The sequence below is a fragment of the Notolabrus celidotus genome, chromosome 3 (assembly GCF_009762535.1).
Source record: "Notolabrus celidotus isolate fNotCel1 chromosome 3, fNotCel1.pri, whole genome shotgun sequence".
In the NCBI taxonomy this organism is placed as follows: domain Eukaryota; kingdom Metazoa; phylum Chordata; class Actinopteri; order Labriformes; family Labridae; genus Notolabrus; species Notolabrus celidotus.
The window spans coordinates 23,889,651-23,909,703 of record NC_048274.1 but is presented as its reverse complement, the minus strand read 5'-3'; the positions used below and the strand labels follow the sequence as shown (position 1 = coordinate 23,909,703).

Genomic DNA, 20,053 nt, shown 5'->3' with positions numbered 1-20,053 from the left:
ATTGTTGTTCGGATTTGACTAAAGATACAAATGAAGGAAATCGAGCATCAAGGACTAGCTGTAGAAAAAAATAATGTGATGAGATTTCTAACCTTACACAATGTAAAAGCAAAAATGTATTCCAGAAAACTTGAATGCACCACTTTCAGATCCGCTACTCAACTCACTCACTCCTACACTTCCATTGTTACAAATGCATTTTATATGTGGCAAGACAAATTGAGTGTGAATGTTAAGCTTGGTGACTGTAAATCCAAACATCATTTGAATTACATTAGATCAGAAAACCCTTTGTGAACACAAGACCAGGCAGCTTGATTGGACAGTGTTGTTGTGAGATCCAGTGGATTACAGAGGCTCATACAGGACAGATTCATTCTAAAAATGTATAAAGAGAGTGGACATGGAAACTCCACAATAATTAACTCCACAACAAGTTAACAGTAGAGTTTATAATTCACCATCCCTGCAAGATAGACATCCAAGTGTACTGTTTCATCTTTACAGGCAACAAAAGAGCAGTCATAATTTTAAGAGTATTTGTGTGTAAGGGAACATACTCAAGGGTAGTGTGTGTGTGTGTGTGTGTGTGTGTGTGTGTGTGTGTGTGTGTGTGTGTGTGTGTGTGTGTGTGTGTTCTTTCTAGTTGTACAGCCGCTGGTGTGTTTGTTCATTGTTGGTCCGACCTCCTCTCTCCCATCTGCTGCTCCTCATTAGCATGGAAACAGGACTCGGAGCGTTTTCACACATACACACACTGGCCATTAATCAACAAGTCAGACCAGGGTCCATTCCCACACATACACACCACACAGATGAAAACAAAGAGCATACACACACACAGACATGGCGCCTAATCACAGAAACATCCCAGAGCACACTTTAGTGGATTTCAACCACACCTCTCGTCTCAGAGGATCGGACCTGGCAACCCAGAGGTTTGTCCGCTAAAATATGGCAACCCAGTGACGTCTTAATTTCTTCTGTACTTTAAGTGATGGCTGTTCCCTTGTGGCGGTGTCAGAGAACACAGGGAGACTTGTTCCCATCAGCTGTCCTCCTCTTTTTATTTTCATGGGATGAATGTGCAAGAACTATTGTGTGAGTTTGTTGTCTAATTTGGGTAGCTGCCATGAATGGCCACATTGATGGTGTATTCCTACGAGCAGACCACTTTGTGTTAAATTGAGTTGTGTGTAAAGGAGAGCCGCAAACATAAACCAAATTACTGTCATATTTTGGAGAACAAATTGGCTCTAAGATTCTGTGCTGTAGTAAATTAAAGGCCTCACATCTCATCCTCTGAAGTCTATAAGCTGCAGAAGAAAGATTAAAATAGAGATTGAAGAAAACCTTTTTAAATTGTAGTTGTTGCCTTTGCATGAACTCAGGAAATGTAGTGGTTGAACCAAGAGATTATAGAAGTATTGAAAAAAACGAATTCTCTTTTAACTTCTCTTTTATAACAATTAAGCTTCTTTGTTTCTCTTGCAAAGCTTGTCAGGAGTTTCCTTTCGACTCCTGACTTCTATTTTATTTATCAAATTCTAACAACAATCTTACTCAGATATATTTTGTCTATGAAAAATATTTCAAACAACAACTAGGGCCAATATTTCTACTTTTAAAGCAGCTCACAAGAAAAGGAGGGCATGTGGATGTACACTACCAGTCAACAGTTTGGACACACCTTCTCATTCAATGGTTTTTATTTGTTTTAATTATTTTCAACATTGTAGATTAATACTGAAGACATCAAAACTATGAAATAATCTGGTTTTGCCATAATATGGATTACAACAGTAGTCAAATAGGGCTATCCATTGAGTACTAACCCTACCTCTGAACAACACAGCTGATAGTCTCAAACACATTAAGAAGGTAAGTCATTCTACAAATGAACTCTTGACAAGGCTCATGTTAATTAGAAATCATTCCAGGAGACCACTTCATGAAGCAGACTGAGAGAATACCAAGAGTGTGCAAAGCTGTCATAAAGTAAAAGGGGGCTACTTTACAGAATCTAAAATATAAAACATATTCTGGTTTATTTAACGCTTTTTTTAATGAAATAATTCCATATATGTTCTTTCATAGTTTTGATGTCTTTGGTATTAATGTACAGTGTTTCAAATCATTAAAATAAATAAATACTGTTAAATGAGAAGATGTTGCCAAATGTTTGACTGGTAGTGTAAGATATTAAGCGTAGATCAATGTTACATGTAGCTAGTGATGGCAGCATCCCTTTAAATAAGGAAAAGTTACTGATGGTAGTACATATAAAAAGTAACACAGATGACTGACAGAAGAAGTTAAAAGAGTGCTAAAGTGCCATAAACTACATTTCATTCTGCAGGTGCCACAGAAGAGTGTTACCATGTCTACTTATCAAGAAGAGGCACTCTTATTTTCAGACTTGACTGTAATAGACTGTATAGTACATTGAAGTTGTCTCTGTGACATCGCCATTTATTTCTGAAGTGGAATTGTAAAGCATCATCAGCGGTTGCCATATTGAAAATGCTGAAGGCAACCTAACTAAAGAGTTAGAGGTTGAGGGGGGCTTTATTGCGCCTCCTCATCAACAGCTACAGTATGCCTGCCTTTCAGTCAAGTCAGCCATGAACTAATTCTTCTTTAGTGGAGCATCACAGCCCAGCCATTTCTAAGGATGCTCATCTGTTTGTTTCGGGAATGAAACAAACAGCCATAGGGGCACTTGAGTTTCAGTACTTTCAGCCACAGTCTTAAGTGCTCCTCAGCTTCAGGAAGTGGGTATAGGTTGTATGCTGCCCCACAACACACCTCCATTTGATGTCCAAAACATTGTTTGAACTGCTCTCTCCTCTTTACCCAATCATTATGGCAAGCCCTATCTGAAGATATAATGCTGAACATTCTAACAACCTTACATCGTCCTTGCTAGCAGGTTAGTTTCACCGTTGGCTCTGTTGTTGGTTGAAAACAATACAAAACAATGGTACTAGCTCAGCGTTTTAATTGTGTGCTCCATGAACAGAGACTCTAGTCCTTGAAGCAGATAGTTTGGGTTTGATTCCAACCAGCAGTCCTTTACCCTCGAGTCAGAACGAAACATGGTGAAGGAGCGTTTAGTCATTAAGAAACTCTCTGAAAGCTGTAGGTCCGCTCCAACTCTCACCTCTTTTAAATCAAAGACTAAGACTTTTTTAGTTGACACTGCCTTCCTATCTTAACTTATTTCAACTCACTTTAAATGCAAATTTTAATTCTATTTTTTAATATATTTGTAATTTTTCTTTACTTTTCTGTTTTATTAAATTTGCCATTTTAATTTTTAATTTTTCCAATGCTTTTAATGTTTTAATGTAAAGCACATTGACTTGCCCTTGTGTATGAAATGTGCTATACAAATAAAGCTGCCTTGCCTTGCCTTGCCTTTACTGCATGTCATGTCCCACCTTCTCTCCCCTGTTTCCCACTCTATCCTCTGTCCTGTCTCCAAATAAAGGCATTAAGTCCAAAAATGTACGCATAAAAAAACAATTCAAGATGCAGGATAAGTTGAACAGCAGACCAGCATTTATAAAATCGTAAAAAAGACGTTTATTGCTGTCGATTTGCAGGTTCAGCCATACAACATGCTGCCCAGAGTTCAAATAATTATCTCTTTGTATTCATCAGATAACTATAGACGAGTGCAGGAGTGTGCAGATACAGAGTGCACAAGGAAGGATGAAAAAGCATGTGATTTTCAACAATGTCATTCTTAGTCAATGAGCCCTCACACCCTTCATATAAACATTATCATTAGCCTCTTTAATGTTTCTCCAATCCCTTAATCAGACTTTGCCTTTAATGCAATCAGTCACCTCTTTTTCATTTTTTTTTCTCATGAAGTGTTATTTGATTGGGAAGTTATAGATTAAAAAGTGTTGAAGTCACTTTTTCAGTACATAAAGAGAACAGAAAGGCAAACAGCAGAGAAGTGCAAAAGTCTCTCGCTAGACAAAGCAGCATCATCACTCTGCCCAAAGAAGGTGATCTGATGTCCTGTCTTACCTGCTGTTAAAGAGCTGAATACAAACCATCAAAGAGAGAGAGATACATCCATTCACTCTCTTTCTCTCTCTCCCCTCCTGTGCGTCCTCGGTGGCAACATCTGCTTCCTCCACTGATCTTTCCCATCATGCAGTGGGCGTGTCCTTTGTGTTGCCCCCTAGCTTCATTGTTCTAGCCAATCATTGTCCTCGCCAAGCTGTTCCCACGATGCACTAGTAATGACCAGAAGGCGCTGATGGGAGCTGGTGTCTCTGAAGGAATGACTTTGTCTTCTAACCCCTAGGGACGAATGACAGTAAACAAAATCAAAACAAAAACAATGCTTTTACTCGACAAAACTAGGGACTCTCTACTTTACGTGCTTTGACTTCCAACTGCAACACAAGACTTATGATGTCAGTAAAGGAAATACACACTTCTATATATAGGAAAAAATAAACTTAATGGAGTCACTTGTGCTGATATTAACAGAGTCAGAAGGGAGAGACAATCAGGTAGGAAGAGGGGGAGAAAGATTTTGTAAAAGAGAGAGATGGAGCTCTGGGAAAAGATCAGAGCGTGGTCCCTGGGGAGCTGCGACAGATGAAGTAGCTGAATAAGCTGTCTGTCATTGTGTGACTCGGGCTGCTGTGGTCACTTCGTTTGTTCAAACTCAACAATGGAGCATGGCTGAGAGAGAAATCTCTGTTTTCCCACAAGATTTAGCCCCAAAAAATCAGTAGTCGGTGACGCTGCATGTGTGGGGATTTGACCTGGTGACAAATTGAAACACCAAAACAGGACAGAGCTGGGAGAGGAGAGAAGTCGTGATAATTTAAACTACCTATATGCAACACATGTGAAGACAGAAAGAGAAAAGAACTTGACATGTCAGTCAGCGTTTTATATAACATAAGTGTTCAGATGAATTGAGATGATTTGCCGTGTTCTGCTTCTTAACACATTTCAGTTTTTAATCATGTTGTTTTAATGTGCATGAAGGATTTGATGTATTTTTAATGGCTACATTACCCCAAGAGCAAGGCTCAAAACTACGGTGGCTGCTCCCACACTGTGGAACAGCCTGCCTCTGAATATCAGGACTGCTCAGACTACTGAGAGCTTTAAATCGTTACTTAAAACAAACCTCTCTGCATTTAACACCTGTTGAGCGAGACATCCAACATTTTATCTTGCTTTTATTTATTGTGGCTTTTTTTTCTTTTTTTTTTCTTGTACTATCTATGTTGTTTTTTAATAGCTACTCTTTTGAATTATTAATAGTTTTCTTTTGAACTATTTGTTTTTATTGATTGTGTTTTTAGGCTTGTACAACACTCTGGTCAACGGCAGTTGTTTTATAATAATAATAATAATAATAACAATACATTTTATTTATATAGCACCTTTTAAAAACATGTTAACAAAGTGCTTTACAGAGTGCAAGACAGCGAGTGAAAACACTAAAGCACATGACAAAGGTAAGAAGAGCTATAATGAGTTAAGTAAAAACAATAATAAAACCATGCAGAAATTAAAAAGTCAGGGATGAGTTAAGAAATAGAAGCACATTTAAAAAAGTATGTTTTTAAAAGAGATTTAAAAGAGGACAAGGATGTGGCTTGCCTGATCTCCTCCAGCAGGTCATTGGCAAAATGTGCTATATAAATAAAATTTGACTTGACTTGACCTCTGTAACATTAATCTATACCGCATGAAATTTAAGGACATCTTTTTATTTGAATAATGGCCAAAAGGCCAATAGAAAATTCATCAAACCATTGGAAAAAGGAAGCGCTAGGTGTTCATAATCAAGTTCCCAACAATATAACAAGACACTGCATTGTCTCCACGTATTTATGTGTTCAGAGTCAAGTCAACCAGAGGTTCATTCATTCCTAAAGTAGCCTTTGTGATGTCTAGTTTGTCTGTGAAACTCCTCCCCTTCGTAATGTTTCGGTCCAGAAATCTGCTTCAAGTACATTGAAAAAGTTTTGTCTGCGTTGCTTTTGGACCGACAGTATAACATTGAGCTTGCTTGACTAACAGGCAACCAACTATAGAAAATTACCTTTAATTCAGTTGCATGTTTTGATTGTCAAGCAAGTTTACAAGGTTAAAAATTACTTGTTTATCTAGTTGTCACACTATGAATCTAAATAATGTTATTCTTCTTAAGTATGGATAAATTATATGGTCTGATGGTCTTTATAAATGTGATATTAAATAATGTAATGTAAAGTGTACATTACAAACTACTGGATCCCGAAAAATGGACAAAGTAAGCCTCTCCCAATGGCTACAGGTCATTTCTATCAGGTGTTTATCGTTACAAAAAGAAATGCAGATCTATACGGATCAAAGGACCCGCAGTTACATTCGAGGTAGAAATGAGACACTTAGATAAGATAACAATAAATCATATATTAGATTTTTTTGAATGTCATGTTAAATTTTTTGCTTCTTTATTTATTTTTTTAACATTTTGTGCAAATTTAATAATAGCTGGATAACTTTCACCAGATAAAAAATGTATCTAAGGTGGTAATTAATACGCTTTTTTGAAAAATAATTCATAGGTGAAAACTTAAGCTGAAAAAGCTTAAGTGTTTCTATACAAATAAGGAAGCAAGTGATTTCTTTCTGCCTTTACATTAAAGGGGAAGTTTTAAGCTAAACAACAAAAGCTGCACTAGGTTTCATCAAGCCTTTATGCCTTTGTTAGGTAGCTAACGTAAAACGAGTCTGGGAGAGAAACTGAGAGGACATGCCACAAAGGTCCATAGCATGACTAAAAGCTGCAAGGCTGTGAACCGCGGCCTGCACCTTAACCCCCTATAGGACACAAGTGCCCCAGTTTCTACAGCTTCCAGAAAAGACGTGTGTGTGTGTGTGTGTGTGTGTGTGTGTGTGTGTGTGTGTGTGTGTGTGTGTGTGCGTGCGTGAGCATGACAGGTGACCAGTGTGTCAACAAAAGGAGGGTCAGTGGCCAAGTGTGAGCTCTTTTCTTTCCCCCTTGTCACCCTCTTCCCAGCAATCTCTCTCTTTCACTCTCACACACACAAGCCAATGGACACTGACAGACACACACACACGCACGCACACGCACACACACACACACACACACACACACACACACACACACACACACACACACACACACACTCTCACACACACACACACACACACACACACACACACACACACACACACACACACACACACATATAAACACTCTAACAGATCGGTGAGAGGAGAGGAGCGTATGAATGGACAGATTAATAAGATTATAGCAGACACACTTAAACAGCCTGTTCTCTGGATTAGTTATGGTCCTGCCTACTCCCTGTCAGAAGAAAAAGTGTGTGTGGGAGAGAGTGTGCATGGAAAGAGAAAGGAGGAACCACAGGGTAATTTATCATTTAAGACTTTGCATCCTTTTTCATTTCGGTCTACAATTTTTTTGTTGGCATTAAAGGTTACCTATGTATGTGTGACCAAAAACAGGAGAACATTCACCATGTCCATATATGGCTGCCCCTGTGAGAAGCTCTTTGGCACCAAATTAAAGACAAAACATCTTGAGAACATATGAGATTTACATTGGAGCTCTGATTCTGTTACAATCATGACTTTAGCGTGTTTGCATATGTCCTGGAATTTTCATATTGTTCCTTTCTTTTGTTTGTGGATGGTTGTGTGGCACTGCAGGCTGTAAAACAAATTGTCCCCATGGGTTAATGAAGATATCCTCGATGTTGTCATACTGCTGTCATACTGCTGTGTCTTTAGGTTGGCAGTGGCTGTCAGTTCACCATTGCCTGACTGATTGAAAATTCAAAACACTATTGACATTTAAACTTGGGGTCGACTTCATGCAATATTTTAATTAAAAAAAACATTTTTGAAAACTCTTTGGCATAATTCTAATCCCACATACAGTATTAAGTGCAGAATCAAAAGCTGTTTGGTCCTGACATTGGCTTTTATCAGAAAAAATCCCAAAAAGAGCAGTTCCAGCACATCCCCTCTGCTTGTTGACACTGTGGCAAAAACATGAATGTCCTTCTCAGGCTGGTCTTAAGGGTCTATAAATAATGACAGTTTTAACACAGCTCTTTTCTCAGCAGAGTGGTGAAAGTCCCTCTCATTCATACTCTGTCTTTGTAAGCTTCTGTATTGTTGTTGGTGGCTTCCAACATTTACTATTTATCAGTCAATTTATGTCTGGCTAATAGTTAGCGACTTGAAGCTGGTGTTATGGTGTAAAGGGTGACCCTGTCAAGTGGCGACTTTCTGCCAAATGCGTTACACACAATTGCTCATAGTTTTTCATGACAGACATATCTGATGAGTGTATTTGGACATTATTATAAAAGATAAGCAGCATTTGCAAGGACACTTGCCGTGTTTTAACTACAACAACTGGTTGAAAGTCGCCAGATTCTAGGGTCACTCTTAAAAATGAAACACTGGCTTGCCACTATGCACAGGGTGACCAGTAGTAATCACATTTGTTACCAAGTGGGAAAATGAGGCTGTGACGTGATAGGTACCAGAACGAAGAAGTGCTTGACTCATCAGTCTCCAGTAGTGTGTGATAGCATAAAAACAGAGATAGTCAGTCCATTCAATTCAACATCAGCAGAAGAGCAGGTACTCGGCGCACAAACATCTCAGGACTCTGCAACATGCACTGGTTCAGCAACTGGTTTACTTCCGAGAATTTTGTTAAGCTAGTTGAACCAAGCAAATTTATCCTCCCCTTTACTGGAAGCTCCACTTTTGCCAAGCTGGTCTCATACCTTTACATACTGCTGTCGGACTTTCTTCTGAGCGACACCCCCCAAATGTTAATGAGGCGTTTGACCTTCTCCTTGCTCAAATTCAACCCACGACTCATTTAGTTGGTAGGTTAACTCACTTACATTAGTTTGCGTCTCGGAGCTGGCTTCCCACAATGCTAAATGCGACCAAAACTTGTGGTATTTTTTTTTACCAATTAATGGGAAAAGTACGCTAGGACATAGTGACATAAGGACAGCACTGCAATGGTGGGTGCTTTGGCCCACGCAGAAAGACCCGAGGAAATTGCAACAATAGGTACTTTTATCTATAAAGAAAACAAGCTACAGATATGAAGGCCCCCCCCGCCCGTATACAAAAGATGCCTCTCCTCTTTTCAGTAGGTAATATTAGAAATCAGCTCCCCTCTGAGGTGGCTCAGAATGCTAATAGTGTGATCTGATGGCAGCTAATGAATTACCTGATATATCATTTTGAAAATGCTAACACTAACTGTGATCTGAGGGAGTGATTAAAGATAAAGTCTGTTATTGCCTGTTTTGTTGTAAAATATTTATTAGTAATGTTAGCATTGAGTTACCTGTTAGGTAACGGCACATTTTGGTAAGGAGATGACTAAATGCTAACATTACCTGTTGTCTGATGGTCGCAAAGTGGTTGCTAAAAGTGTAGTCTTGTCTTTGAATACAGCCCCGTTCCTCCAGATTTCACTGTTCATATACTTTTCAGCTGCTGATTAATCTGTATGTGATGCACAAGACAACAGAAGCAAGCTGAAAAAGATATAACCAGTCCATGCAAAAAACATGTTCTCACTTCTGTACATTAAGTATATCATTGAAGAAGTCTGGATTGGTCCCGCAGAAGTTCAAAGAGTGCTGCTCTTTCTTGGCGGCAGGGTAGCATATGGCAGCCAGTAACTAGGTCTTTGTCTGACTATTGACACCAGAGAGATACAGCGAGGGGAGGATGTGAGTGTGTGCGACTGTTCAGGGCCGGAGGACAGCCTAACAACAACAAAGGACCAGCTTTGAGCCTGTCTCCTGTGATTTTCCAACTCAGCGAAAAGCTATTGTGGCATCGAAAAAAGTTAAGTTAAAAAGCTTAACATGGTATGTGCTAACAACTGCCTGCAGCTTGTGTAATACAAGCAAATACTTTTTGAGCAGTCACAGTTGCAGTCATTGGAAGGGAATGGGCCCAGTGTCTACAGCCAGAGTGCAGGTCACTGCTACAATATGTGGGTCAGTCAATAACTGTGACTGAGACGATACATCAATTATTCCATGATTTTTAGTACACATTTATCCCCCAATTATAATGACTTCTAATATCAGCAGTGTGTGTGTGTGTGTGTGTGTGTGTGTGTTGATACGGCTCCATGTATACTTTTTAACTTGTGATCATCTATCAACCAATTTCACCGTCTCATGTGAGAATTCAAATGCGACTGCCAACCAGATGAGTTTCTTTGATGACTACTTCTACACTCCCAGTGGTCGCTTGCACGCACGCACGCACGCACGCACGCACGCACACACACACGCACGCACACACACACACATACCACGCACAAACACATACCACTCACTCAAACACACACGCACTCAAACACACAGTAGTCAGTCAGGGGCAACCAGGACTAAATCCAGACTGGTGGTTTCTCTCCCCAGCTATAAATACCCCTCTGCTTAAAACAAGATCATACTTACACACACACGCACACACACACAAACACACTCACACACACACAGACACACACACACACACACACACACACACACACACACACACACACACACACACACACACCCACACACACACACCCACACACACACACACACACACACACACACAACTATTTTACAAAGCTCATAGAAAGACAATCATTCGAAAACACAACACATTTTAAGCAAATACAGACGAACTGCCATTAACACATGGACATGCCCGAGATCTATGTTTCTCTCTATTTCTGTCTCTCTCACATGCACACGCGTATATTTTTACACACAAATAGTCACACACAAAGAGATGGCTCTGGCCTCAGAGGAGGCTAGCTAAGCGGTCTATGATTATGGGGTGTGTCTTTGTCTCATTTAGTGGTTCCACAAGGAGACAGTCTTCTGCTGTGTCAGACAAATACACACACACACACACACACACACACACACACACACACACACACACACTCAAATACCAAAACACCATCAGTTAGCTCAGAAATCTCTCCCTCAGCTTGAATTTGTCGGATTTAGCCATAAGGCAGTGGCAAATTAAAAAATGTCTATGTATGAGAGCAGTATCCTGTCAATGTTTTCATCTTTTGTGCTGATATAAAGCTCTCTCCACTCTTCTGGGGTGGAAAGGATTAGTTTTACACACTAAAAATTCACATCTATATCTGTGAAATGAAATGTGTATCTTGATAATTTCATTTGTTTCTCAGAGGCATGCATAAATAAAAACATACACTTAACAGAAGATGTTCATGATTTCATTTCTCTTTTATTTTGGAAAAATATTGCGCTGTTTTCCAGTATTAAAAATGACAGGCTCTGTACATACGACTTTTCTCTTAAATACAACACAGTCACAGGGGTCTCAAGTGCCTAACACATACATGCATACATACATACTTACATACATACATTATCTGCCAAATAAAAACAATAAAACTTAAATTATAACAGGTTTAACAAAAGAATCACAACAGGGTTGAACACAAATAATTACATAGTTAAATTAAAAGAATACATCTTTCTTTACATAACAAATAAAATAAAAACAAATGATCCTAACCAACGACAGGCAGGATGATGGTGTCCTTCAATTGGCTAATAGTGGAAGACTGGGAGTGATGGGAGTGGGCAGTGCATACATATGACACCACATACAGTCATCACCTCTTCTGTACACACATTCATACACACATTAACACACACACTTCCATAGTGCAATGAGCTCATGGCAGTTGAGACTAGTCCTTAATAGCTTGGCCTCCTTAAAAGCACGACAGCATCACCAGAGCTCAGGAGACTTTTGTATTTTATTGGTAACTTTGTGTAAAAACTGGTCAACATTTATGCTAAGTTTTTCTGATTTGTTTCAAAGTCTCTTTTCCCTTTGTATGTTCTCCCATTCTGACTGTTGTGTTGCCTAAGTTGCCTTGCCCAAAGCATTGCCCTGTGTATCACAAACGTCAGGGGGCCAGTATGGCCCAACTGGATCCATGTTGGATCAATGTGCAGTCACTACTGGAGTCTTCAGTTCTCTGTTACCTGCTGAGAACCAGCTCAGCCGACACTGTCACTGTCAGTGCCGCAAAGCGTAAGACCTAGTACAATTATTCCAGAAGTCCAGCTGTTTCTGTGGTTGATTGGAAAGCTCCAATTAAGATTATCTTTATATTAATTCTTAATTAATTTAATTCAGCAGCATCTGCAGTACTTTTGATGGAAAGGGACTTCGTTTTTGCAAATACTTTATCCTTTGCTCTGCGGCACTGCACAGAACATGAACTGTCCAATATCTACGACAGCTTTTACACTGCATTGTAAAACCACAGCACATAACAGTACTTCAACAGTACTTTAAAAGTTCTCAGTACACCAAAGGTACTACAATGTTCACTTAATCAGTACTCTACGGTACTACAATATCGTCTGTCAACTTCCAAGTCCATACTCCAGAGTTTATCAGGAAAGTAGAGTTCATCCTTTTATGAGCCGTAAATTCCCCACTTGTGCAACAGTTCTTCGGCAGCCACCATACAATTACAGAGCTCATTCAGCACTGTTTCTGTACAAACTTTGTACCAGTGTCTTCTGGTCCTTTATCTGTAGAACTGAGTCTGCATCTGACCTTCAGGGTCGTAAATGTCTGGTGTTCACCCATTGTACTACTGTAGTACTGAGTCCTGCCAAGTGGGTACTGACTCTGCACTGGCTCAGTAGCATCTTGGCTCAAGTCCTCCGGTAAATCCCAGGGAACAGCAGCAAACAGCAGGAGTAAAACCTCCTGGAGACAAGCTGAGCTCTACTGCTCAGGGCTGATTTGAATGGACCGCTATTAACCAGAGGAATCTGGTATGATCTGGTCTGGACTTGTATCATACCTGTAACACACAAAAATAAGGTCAGTTTGTTTTTAAATGAGTGTGCTGGTGAAGTTATGAATCGTCTGTATATTTGCCATGCAGGTAATTGTATCTTTCTGTACTCACCTCTGTAGCAATGATACATTCATCTTTTTGGTCTGACATGACGTAGATGGACTGGTATTTGGTGTCTGTGGTACAATGGTACCTGCTGTCATTGGGACTGTGATAGTCAACATCACTGGTTGACTGGTATTTGACGTCACTTGTTGACGGGTATTTGACATCACTTGTTGACTGGTAGTTGACGTCACTTGTTGACTGGTAGTTGACGTCACTTGTTGACTGGTATTGGACATCACTGGTTGACTGGTGTTTAAGGTCACTTGCTGTGTGATAGTTCAAATCGCAGGATGACTGATATTTTGCCTCACTGCAGCTCGGTGACTCTTCTACCTGTTTCTTTTCAGATGCGTCACTGTGAAACAGAGAGGAACAAGTTGTCAGTCACACAATATAACAAGGTTGCAGAGTTGAAGGCATGCGCGGTATGAAATTAGTTCTTTTTTTGACATCAATGTACCTGTTTAGTCTCTTCCTGTATCCTTCCTCTGAGTCTGAGTCATCCAGCATGTCACATCTAACCTCTGGTTCTACATGGCCCTCTTCTTTACACAGCAACATCTCCTCAGGCCGCAGCTCATGGACCAGGTTGTACTCCACACTGGGGTAGCGAGTCTTGAAGCCCTTCTTCTCTGGTCCACTGAGTCCACTGATTCCGCTCAGACCACCCAGAGACCCAGCAAGGTCTGAGTGGTAATCTGCCTTCTTGTTGGTGTTTTTAATTGATGTTGTCATCAGAGAGCCATGTTCCTTGTCGCTGCGGAGACAGTTGTTGGTGGTGGTTATGTTGTTCATGGTCTCATGGCTGTCGCTATGAACACTTTCACCATGGTGACTGTGCCGCTCCTGTAGTTTGACCCTAATGTAGACCACCAGCACAGAGCAGCCAATCAGAATCACAAGAACGAGGAAGACCCCAGCACACACGGCCGTCCAGGGGAATCCGGTGCTGTCATCATCATCGTCCTCCATATCATCAGGGGAATATCTCCGGTCTGGTCCGTCCACCACCGGCTGACCTCTGGGAACTTCTGGTAAGAGGAACTGACAGTTGTGACCACCATAACCAGGTACACACGCGCACACATAGCGACCTCCACGTTCATGGCAGGTGGCTCCATTGTGGCATGGGTTGTGATGGCAGCGGGAGACAGGGGTACTGCAATTTTCACCAGTATATCCTGCAGAAGAAGCACAGGTTTAGAGTCTAGAACACAACTATTGCAAGTTACATCACATTAAGACAAATCAACTGAGCACTGTCGTACCTGGAGGGCAGGTGCAGGTGTAGCCATTGGCTCCTTCCTGGCATGTCCCACCATTCCGACAAGGAAAGGACAGACAGTATCCAGAGATGCCGACACTGTCCTCACAGTTAGGACCTGAAAATCCTTCAGGACACTGACAGAGGTAGGAGTTCACTAGATCAACACATTCTGCATCTGTGGAAAAGTATTAGGACAAAAATGATGGATTAGTCTCCAGGAATTTCATACGACGGTCTGGATTATTGCAGGTATGGGTAAACATAGACACACAGAGGGTAGCGTACCATTTAAACAGGGGTTAGAGGAGCAGTGGTCGATTTTCTTTTCGCAGTTGAAGCCAGCATATCCCATTGGGCATTGACAAAAGTAGCCTCCCTCTGGGTTGTCGGCGCAACGCCCCCCATTGAAGCAAGGCCCATCTGCACAGGTATTGGCACTCAACTCGCAGTTGTTACCATAGAAACCAGGTGGGCAGGTGCATTTATAGCCGTTCTCATCATCCTGTATATGAAAACAGTAGCAGTGGTTACATAAAGGCTTGTTTTCCTTGACTATGCTTGTTTTCGTTGACAAGTGACTGGAGTTGATTGATACTCACAGTGCAGCTGCCTCCGTTGCGACAGGGGTTTCCAGAGCACTCGTTGACCTGGATCTCACAGCTGGCTCCTGAGTACCCAGGCAGACAAGAGCATGTGTAGCTGCCCTGGCCAGTGTTGGTGCAGGTGGCTCCATTAAGACAGGGCTTATGGTGCGTACAGTAGTTCAAATCTGGAGACATCAACAAGGAACAGCATTTAGAAACAACACAGTTTAAATATGAAACAATGGGGGCTGATTTAGTCCGGAAGAAGTAGTTAATCTCTTGGTAAACTCACCCTGGTTGCAGAAGAGCCCGCCCCATCCCTCCTGGCAGTTACACTGCCAGGGCTGCTGGCAGGTGCCATGGAGGCAGCCTGGGTAACGGATACAGTCGTCACAGTAACGTCCACTGAAGCCCACACGACACCTGTGAACACAACAGTCATTAAACACTGTTCATAATAAAAACATAGAAACAGTGACCTGAACATGACTTTTCATTGTTTTCATGACTTACTTGCACTCTCCAGGTTTATCACAGAACCCATGTTCTTCATCACAGCCAGGAAGACAGATTGCTGCAAGGAGGAAACAAATGATGACAGGTGAATCATGGGAAATCCAAAATTGGAAACGTGTGTGCCCTCCATCAGTCTCCCATTCACAAACTGCTGCCTGGCTATCTGGTTGGCGCCATGACCTTCTTATCTGTTTGCCAGCCTTTCAGCCTGTTTGCTGGCCTGGCTGTCTTTCCTATTGGTTAACCTGCCTAACTGTCTATCTGTCGATCCACAGTCCCTTTTATTTTCCTTTCTAGCCTCTGTCATAGAGGCTTTTAAACCAGAAAGGTGCCTGTGGCTTCTGTTAGTGGTTAAAGACTTCCAGGACTAAAGTCAGCCACACAACTTAAGAAAGAAAACATTTTGGAAGTAATCAGGGTCATCAGGTCAGTTCTGACACTGTCTTGTTCTTACTTACTACAAAAGTTACTGGAAATGTCACCTTTCAGCTGTATGGCCCAAAGGGAGTCTCCAAACGGAGGAACTAGCCAACAATCGCTTTCCTTTAACGGGGTTACTCTCCAATACAAAAGCATCCCATACAAAGCCTCTTTTCTCCCCTTGACTGTGGGTCAGAAGTCTCTTTTCTCACCCTTGGCCCCTCTCCTCCTCTTCGCCCTCTGCCCTCCTACTTCCTCCTCTCCTCTTCCACCACTCTATCTATCCCAAGTCATCTTTTCCTCCTCTCTTCCTCCTCTCCTCTCCTCTCCTCTACATCCACTCTTTTCCCTCCTCCTTTCCTCCTGTCTGTCTCTCTCCTCACTCCCCTTCTCGTCCTCCTCCTCCCCCCAGGGCCAGCTGGTCTGTGTGGAGCTAACCACCAGACAGCTGCTCCATTGTCTCCTCTCACCGAGCAGCTGCCCCCTCCACAACAATACACAACCCTGCTTGGCCAATCACCAACCCAGGCCGCAACAATACAGGACCCCCACTTGGCCAATCGGGGAGGAGGTTTGGGGGCGAGGAGGCCCCAGTGGTCTAATGGAAGGCACGCGGCGTGTGAATTACTGAGGAGCCACCGCGGCTCATTAGAATGGAGGCCTCTGGTGCTATGGGATAACTGACTGACGCCTGTTGCACACGGGCCTCACATTAGGAGGCGGAAAACAATCCCCCAAAATATCAAAACCGGCAAATAATTAACTATTAAATGTGATCTTTGTTAAATGTATAAGAAATGATTTGCCATTTTTAATTGAGTCAGACCCTTTTTAGAAAATTAGATATATATTTTCAAAGCTGAAGCCCTGTCTAGGCTTCTATCAACACTACGTCTTAATATTATTGGTTATGTATTGTAGTAGTATTTTGGGATCAGACATGCACCTGCAGCTTTATTGTAATATTTACAAGTGCAATACAAAGAGACACTGCTGACTGTGACCTTAATGGCCTTAACTCTTGTTGCAAAACACAGCTTGAATGATACTGTTGGATTAATAAGCAAACACACTCACGTTCAGTGCAGTACTGTCCCTTCCAGCCAGAGTTGCATATGATCTCCCCACGCTCTCCACAGGTAAAGTGGCCGAAGGCATCGTCTCTGGGGCGGCAGAAGACAGAGCAGCCTTCGCCATAGTAATGCTCATCACAGAGGAAGCGGTAAGAGTAACGCAGCTCAGTTCTGCCGCCTGTCTGCATGTCCTTGGACCACTCCTCTCCAACAGTGAGGTGACGCTGAGTAGTGGTCCTGCTGATCAGATGATCAGGGTTGTCTGCAAAAGACAAGGACTGTTGTTATTGTCAGAGTTATGACTGAATGGAAACAGCATGAACTTTTGGGTATGATTTCATGATTTAGGTGCATGGTAGGTGTTTTGAGACATGACGAGAAGGAGTGACACCCTGTCATTTTCATACAAAATAATTTGTAATGAAAACATTTATTACATTTTCTTATATTTTAGAGCTTTGCTCTTAATTTTGAATATGTAATTTTGTATATTTCTACACACAAAGTGCTTCTTTAAATATGTATGACTAAACATTGTGTTGTTAGGGAGGTTGGTTACTCTAAGGAATCATTGAATGCTGCTTTGTAAGTTAACTTTGTTACTGTGGGAAAGTAAACTGTGCACTCCCCTTAAAGAAACCAAGCACAGGTTGCACCTGGTGACTGCCTGATGTAATTCATTGTCTTAAACACAGACATCCTCACCTTAGTGCTGTGATCAGTTAGTCATCATTAGTTCAGTCAGTGATAAGAGTAGGACATAAAGATAACAACAAACAATCTGCTAAACTGTGGGTGGCCATTTCATTTATTTATGTTAGATAAACATCCAGCTGTGCACAAGTGTTCTCTTGAGGTTAAATGACTCAAGTTAACACCTAATCTACAGGGTTTGTGCCTGATACGTTCAACATTTTCATGTGACATGTCAGTTTAATTTGCTAACACAGAAGAAAAAAATACCATTAAAAACATGTTTTCTCTTTTGTAAGGAAGCTGTACATGTGGATGGACTTCACAAAGCTGTAAAGGACAAGAATCTAAAACACAATACACTTTGTTTTCCTGTTTGGTACTCCTGACTGAGTGCTTGCAGTGAAAAACATGCTACTGAGAGGCCACTATTAGCCTTCTGGCCTGTCTTTGAGTTACACTGCTGCCTTCACTGGCTGTCACCCACCTGTTGCCAGGTCGTCCAGGGAGTCGGTGTGCAGGGCTTCAATGATCAGTGAAAACGTCCCCTGAGGAGAGAAACAGAGAGTCAACAGCTGCTTGGCCTGCAGCCTCCCTCCCTCCCTCTGCACAGCAGCAGAGGGACATGAGGAGGCCTCCCAATAAACTTCACAGCCTAATTCCCGTGTTGATTAGGGGCCTAATAAGGGCTACTACCTGCTCCCTTTTCACACCCCTGCTACTATCACACTCTGACACCGCCGTAAAACCAAACGAGGCGGAATTTCACGCTGCGATGCCAATGATGTGCCAACTCAGAGGATGTTAAATTTCCCACCAAGGCTGGTCGGAGGAGAGGAGCGTTTGGTGAAAACACTGCCCACCCCCCCTCTCTACACACACGCCCTCCTCCCCTCCCCGTTTTATCCCACCAAAGAGCAGTGAAATACTACAATAGCCCCTCTCACACACTGCTGACAAAGACCCCCACAAGTGTGGAGTTTGGGAGCATCTGTTGCGTTTTGCACTCTTCAAAGCTAATGTGTCCCAATGGAATAAGACTATAATAACTTCACAGTCTGCCCGTGGTTTTCAGTAGTCCTATGTGACCCTGATCATAATATAGACCAAATGAAATAAGTAAAACTACTGCTACTACAAATGAAAAAATGTAATACTATAAGAAATGCATGCAGAAATAATATCCTACCACAATCTTGTAAAAAATGTGTACTTAAATCAGTAGTAGCTACCACTACAAAACAAATGAAGCCTGTATCAAAAATGTAACACGTACCGGCCATGTGAAGCCAAATGGAAAGCGGATCGGATTGGTGAAGCTATCCGCGTTGGTCTCCGGCACCTGGAAGGAGTTGGAGCCGAGGACGGGCGTCACAGCCCCGCCGTAGGTGCAGGGAGGCTCAGGAGAGACGTTGGCCTGGTAATGCTTCAGACACACCCGAAAGAAAGTCTTACACTCACACTGCTGATGTTGACCCTGCGAGTGTGTGGAGCCTCCGGAGCAGCAGTTTGCGTTCCCAGCGACACCTTTCTTATTGAGAAACTCCTGCAGCTTCAATTCAAAGACTCCGGAGCACGAAACCTGAAACAAATACGCACACCATTAAGCTCAGTGTGTCTAAGACAGGTGACTTCAAGATGTCTTTGGAAATATGAGCAATTGCCACATAACTCCACAACCACACAATTAACTCATAAAGCCTGAGTTTAATTCCCTTTCATAATATACTGCTCCATGATCGGACCTACCTGGCAGGTGAGCAGGGAGAGGCTGACAACCAGGAGCATACACAGGCGTCCCATTGTGTTGACAGCCCTTAAACAAGCAGTGAAAGCTCCACAGGTCTGTGTAGCCCGGCTCAAACACTCATGGAGAAAGTTTGAAATGCCTTCCGTTATGTCACAGTCAAGGTGAAGAGTTGACGCGCACGAGGGAAGGTGCAGAGAAACTTGTCCTTTCAGCCTCTCTACTTTCCCATATGAGGCACGAGTTGCTGACGATCAAAAAGTTTTACAGTGTAAATTAATCCGCAGCAGAAGGATCCTCCTGGAGAAGCGTGAATGAAATCCCGGGTGGAAAAACACGAGAGTTAATTCCAATGAGTCGTTAAAGCAGCTCGTGATGATCTTGTTTATTTTCCCACTTGATTGATAATGATATTCTGATTCCAAGACTCCGTTTTCACTACCTCTCTCGGTTTAACAGCGTGTGTTTCTGATGGGTCTTCTGCCCTGCTCAGGGTTTTATACCGGGCCAGCAGGCGAAGGGTAATAAGATGCAAATGAGCCCCTCTGCTCCTCTTCTTCCCCTCCCTCCACCACCACCACAAGTCCGCCCCGGGGCCATCACAAAGAAAGAGAAGGGGGGGGGCGGGGGGTGCACACAACTTTTCCAAAACCGACCCCCCTCCCCCCACACCCCCGTGCTCTCTTTCTCTCAAAGGGACAG

At 42.1% G+C, this 20,053-nt stretch overlaps 1 protein-coding gene across 1 annotated transcript; it reads right to left on the bottom strand.

Annotated features, from left to right (window-relative positions):
• Window positions 1-11,317: 11,317 nt before the first annotated feature.
• dld (deltaD) lies at window positions 11,318-19,821 on the bottom strand. Its single transcript, XM_034679567.1, has 12 exons — window positions 19,354-19,821; window positions 18,881-19,186; window positions 18,092-18,152; window positions 16,916-17,173; window positions 15,416-15,476; window positions 15,195-15,325; window positions 14,918-15,087; window positions 14,604-14,820; window positions 14,320-14,493; window positions 13,512-14,232; window positions 13,055-13,406; window positions 11,318-12,946 (listed from the first exon to the last, which is right to left on the bottom strand). The coding sequence occupies exons 1-12, from the start codon at window positions 19,405-19,407 to the stop codon at window positions 12,941-12,943; spliced, it is 2,511 nt and encodes an 836-aa protein (XP_034535458.1). The 5' UTR covers window positions 19,408-19,821; the 3' UTR covers window positions 11,318-12,940.
• Window positions 19,822-20,053: the final 232 nt, after the last annotated feature.